General features: G+C 56.6%; 1 protein-coding gene across 1 annotated transcript in view; it reads right to left on the bottom strand.

The window, feature by feature from the left end:
• The window catches only part of LOC103805621 (leupaxin-like), a 2,848-nt gene extending 1,450 nt beyond the window's left edge, over window positions 1–1,398 (bottom strand). The window contains 3 exon segments of the mRNA XM_009078275.1: window positions 304–359; window positions 483–628; window positions 1,386–1,398. Coding sequence (XP_009076523.1) covers window positions 304–359; window positions 483–628; window positions 1,386–1,398 — 215 coding nt within the window.
• Window positions 1,399–4,002: the final 2,604 nt, after the last annotated feature.

The raw sequence follows: 4,002 nt of genomic DNA, 5'->3' as shown, positions 1-4,002 counted from the left end.
GGCGAGGGGCTGCTGCACATGGCAGAGAGAGGAGGGTGCTGTGGTTTCCACCCCGAGGCCAGCACCAAATCCCCTTCACCCCTGCCAGCACAGACCTTTCCCACAGATCACTGCAGGGAACAGAGTGGACTGCTGGCAGCCCAGCCCTGATCCCAGCAGAGCTGCAGGGATGTAGGATACAACCTGCCCCAGCTCACAGAAGGACCTGGTTGTTCAGCTGGACATGCAGGTGACCCCAGAGGGCACATCCCAGCAATGAATGGGCAGCCCCAGATGGCTTTGTCCTTCCATGGCCCCTTTTACCTGTATACTGTCTCCAAACTCTCTCTCGGAGGCTGAGCCCGAGGAGGCTGCTGCACCTGGAAGGACAAGGACAAACCCTTGTGGCTGAGCCTGCAGGATGCTCTCCTGGCAGTCTCTACTGCTTGTCTGGCTCTACCACCCCATCACGAGCTGAAAGGCTGTCTGTGCTACGGTGTTACCTTCAGGGCCGCTGAAGCTGGCAGCTCATAGCCATAGGGCTCCAGGCACCCAGCTGTGGAGGGATCCTTGCAGGAGCTCTGTCCCTGCACTGCACAGTCCTTGAAGGGCACACAGGAACTCTGCTCCAGTTCTGCCAGCAAAGCATCTGCACCAGGAGAGACCCAGGTCAGGCACCACTACCACTGGCTGCCTGCCCTGCTGCCACCCCCTGAGCTGTCTTGTACTTCTCTTGAAATCTCAGGAGCAAAAGAAGCGTCACAGCAGGTTCTGTGGTGGCCCTGAGCATCCTCACCCTGATTCCCATTCCCAGTGCAGGGTGTGCCTGCCACACTGCATAGCTGGGGCACTGCTGGCAATGGGGGTTCTGCCCCCACACACCGTGCCTGGCCTGGGAAGAAACACGCACCAGCCCTTAACCCCCCGCATGAGATTTGGCAAGGAAGAGCTCAACCTCAGTGCATTCTGCGCACCCTGAGTGTTGCTTCCCCCAGTACATTCTCTTCCCACTTTTGCCTCGCCACCTTGGCAACCCTCGTGTCAGAAAACACTGTGCAGCTGCTTTCCTGGCCCTGGCTCCCCCACCCCAGGCCAGAGATGGCTCCCAGCACCCCCTGATGTTGTGCTGCACACTCGGGTGCTCGGCCCGTTGTGTGCAGCTTTTTCCACAGCCCATTTCCTGCTCTAAAAGTCACTCCATTTTTGGCCAAGCTTTTGCTCGTCGGGCCCTGTTGGACCCCTGAGACGGAGGAGGCACGGCAGGGAGTGTGGTCCCATTGCTGCCCCTCTGCAGCATCCCCACCTGGCCCTGAGGTAGAGGAAGGATAAGGCTCTCCCAAGGTGCCAACGGCATGACCCCATGTAAAGCCTGGGTACGGGACAAGCTCTGGAGGAGCCCAGCTTACCCAAATCCTCCATCCTGCCTGGGCATGGGTCCTGGTGGCCAGGGGCCGGGGCAGAGCCCGCAGGATGGTGAGCTGGCAGTCCAGGCTGTGCAGGCTCTCAGTTCCGCTCTCCGGCGTCACCTCCGCCCCCTGCACTGGGGTTTGTCGCTTGGGGTTTTTCCCTTTGTGGGCTGCGCACGTCGCACCACGTGTGACAAGCAGTGAGCGGGGCAGAGCTGGGGCACAGCAGCCCAGGCTGGGGCTGGAGAGGGAAGAAACCAGTGAATGGGTTGTCCAAGGAGCTCAGGGCATTAACCCATCCAAGCTCCTTGGGCTTCCTCTGGAAGCCAGAGAATGGGTGTCCTGCAGGCTCAGGCCCTTTCCAGAAGCCTCTGGCCATGTGTGACGAGGGATGGCATCCCTATGCCAGGTGGAAATGGATGTGTGATGGAGGCAGGCACAGGACCCACAGTGCTCCAGAGTAGCTTTGCCTTTTGGGGAACACTTCTGGAGCCTCACCTTGGATTTCCAGGTAACAGCAAATCCCTTTTTGGCAGAGAAATCTCCTGTCACTGCTGGGAGCAGTCAGTGGATGTGAGAACAGCTCTAAGGGACTAGTTCGTAACCTGGAGCACGGGGTGCTCTCCCCTTGCTGGTCTGGCCCCTCTCAGCACTACTCCCCCACTCTCATCAGAGCCAGGTGGGGAGTAACCCTGGAGGTGAGTGCAGGGGAGGTGCACACGGCTTGATGTGTCTTTCAGAGGAGGCATCACCTCATAGGTAATGGATAACACTTCAGGCACGTTGGCTACCAGCCCTGCCCAGACTACAAAGCTTCACCATGTCCTAGCTTGGCTTCTCCTTAGTCTGGCTACCTGGTGTTTCAAGGATGCCAGAAAAACCTTAGGAGCAAAGGTTATGAGTCACAGAGACGGAGGCCAAGTCCGTTCCCTCCGTGGGGCCATGAAACCCCCAGCAACAAGGCGTGAACACTGCATGGGACAGGCTGGTGCAGCCTCAGTCCTCGTTCTCAGGCACTGCTGAGCCCACCTGCACCCTCGGGTGGGATGGGCTGTTGGTGAGCCCCTTTGTACTAGGCTGCCACGTCAAGGTTAACATAATTACTGACAGCCTGCGCTGGTGACAGCACTTTCGCTGCCTGCTGGCGGCAGGGACATCCAGCCCGGCACCGCCCCAGGAAAAGCCCCGCGGGACACTAAGCTGAGCGTCCGGGACGTGTTTCAGGACAGGAATCCTGAGAGCCACCCAAAGACAAGCCGAGGCACTGCTGGTATCGCCCCTGTCGGCTGCTGGGAGACGGGATCGTTGCGTCAGACGCTTCCCTTTCTGCACACAACAGAACCTTCCTGTCCGCGGAAGGTTCGGGGCTATTTTTAGCCCTCTCAGTGATTTACTCTCCCCACCGGTGATGTGTGAGCCCGAGGGTACATGAGGAGCTGTAAGTTCCCATTATAAAACCTACTCTGACAGCAGAAGCTCCCCAGAGGCAGAGGACTGAGCTCTGCTCCCCTGCAGAGACTCCCCAGTCTGCTCCAACAAGAATTAAGCTACCCCAGCTGTGCCTGCAGAGAGGAAGCAGTCGTGACAGTGACTTGAGAATAACTTCCCACATCGAGACTCTCTAGTTTGAAATACAACTGAATTTGTGTAAGAATCAATGCAAAGTCATTTCGTAGCAGAGAGAACGGGTCATCTGCAGCAGAACAGTTTGTTTGGAATGTGATGTCAACCAGTTTTCCAGCTAGACAAGTTCTTGGGGAGAGAAGGAATATTTTCAGCCACTTAGAATACAAACAGCAGCAACAGACATGACTTAAATTCCTGATGAGATTTCCTCCTTGAGAAGAGAAACATATCAATTAAAGAAAAACTAAGAGGTTGGCATTGGACTGACAAAAACAAGACCTGGCCAAAGTGTCTGTGCTGAGAATAAGCCACCGAGGTCACCAAATCCAGGGTGAGTTTGTGCATCACCTCTAAACTCCAGAGCTGCCACGGGAGGCTGAGCTGGCAGCCTCCTGCCTCGGTCTGGCGGCGACAGGAGGAATTCCTGTGCAAGTATCCTGAGGTTTTCTTTCACTGTCACCCCAGCCCGGTGCCTTGGTCAGAGGAATGGGTTGTATGTGGCTCTTCACAGTGAGGGGGTTTGTTAGCATACTCCCAGGACCTGAGTAAGGGAGAGCTGGACACATTTTTGTTTTCTAGGAACACATAACAGAGCTCAGGACTCGAAGAAGGAGAAGGAAGCAGCAGCAGACGGAGCCCTCTCACTGGTGGCAACCAGTTCAGCAAACAGGATTTACCAGGTAAACTCCTTGGGCTCTATGAACCCCTGTGGGTTTTGCTGCCTGATGAGGATGAAGAGCACCTCGTTCTGCTGCCATGCTGTGCTGGGGCACCTCTCCCAGCCTGCCCTCGGGCAAACAGCAGCTGTGAATGCAGAGGATCTTCTTGTGCCCAGATCCACGCGGGGGCCAAGACAGGCCCCCCTCCCCCAGACCCAGCCGATTTAGCCAGTCTTTTCGAGACCCGGGGGAACGGTGGATTTCCTGATTTGGAGGTGTAACCTTTTATTCTCCTGTCCTAAAGGGATTAAGGTCAGCCAAAGCATCCACTC

This window comes from Acanthisitta chloris, unplaced genomic scaffold, assembly GCF_000695815.1.
Source record: "Acanthisitta chloris isolate BGI_N310 unplaced genomic scaffold, ASM69581v1 scaffold5557, whole genome shotgun sequence".
NCBI lineage: Eukaryota > Metazoa > Chordata > Aves > Passeriformes > Acanthisittidae > Acanthisitta > Acanthisitta chloris.
This window is presented reverse-complemented; position numbering and strand designations above follow the sequence as displayed.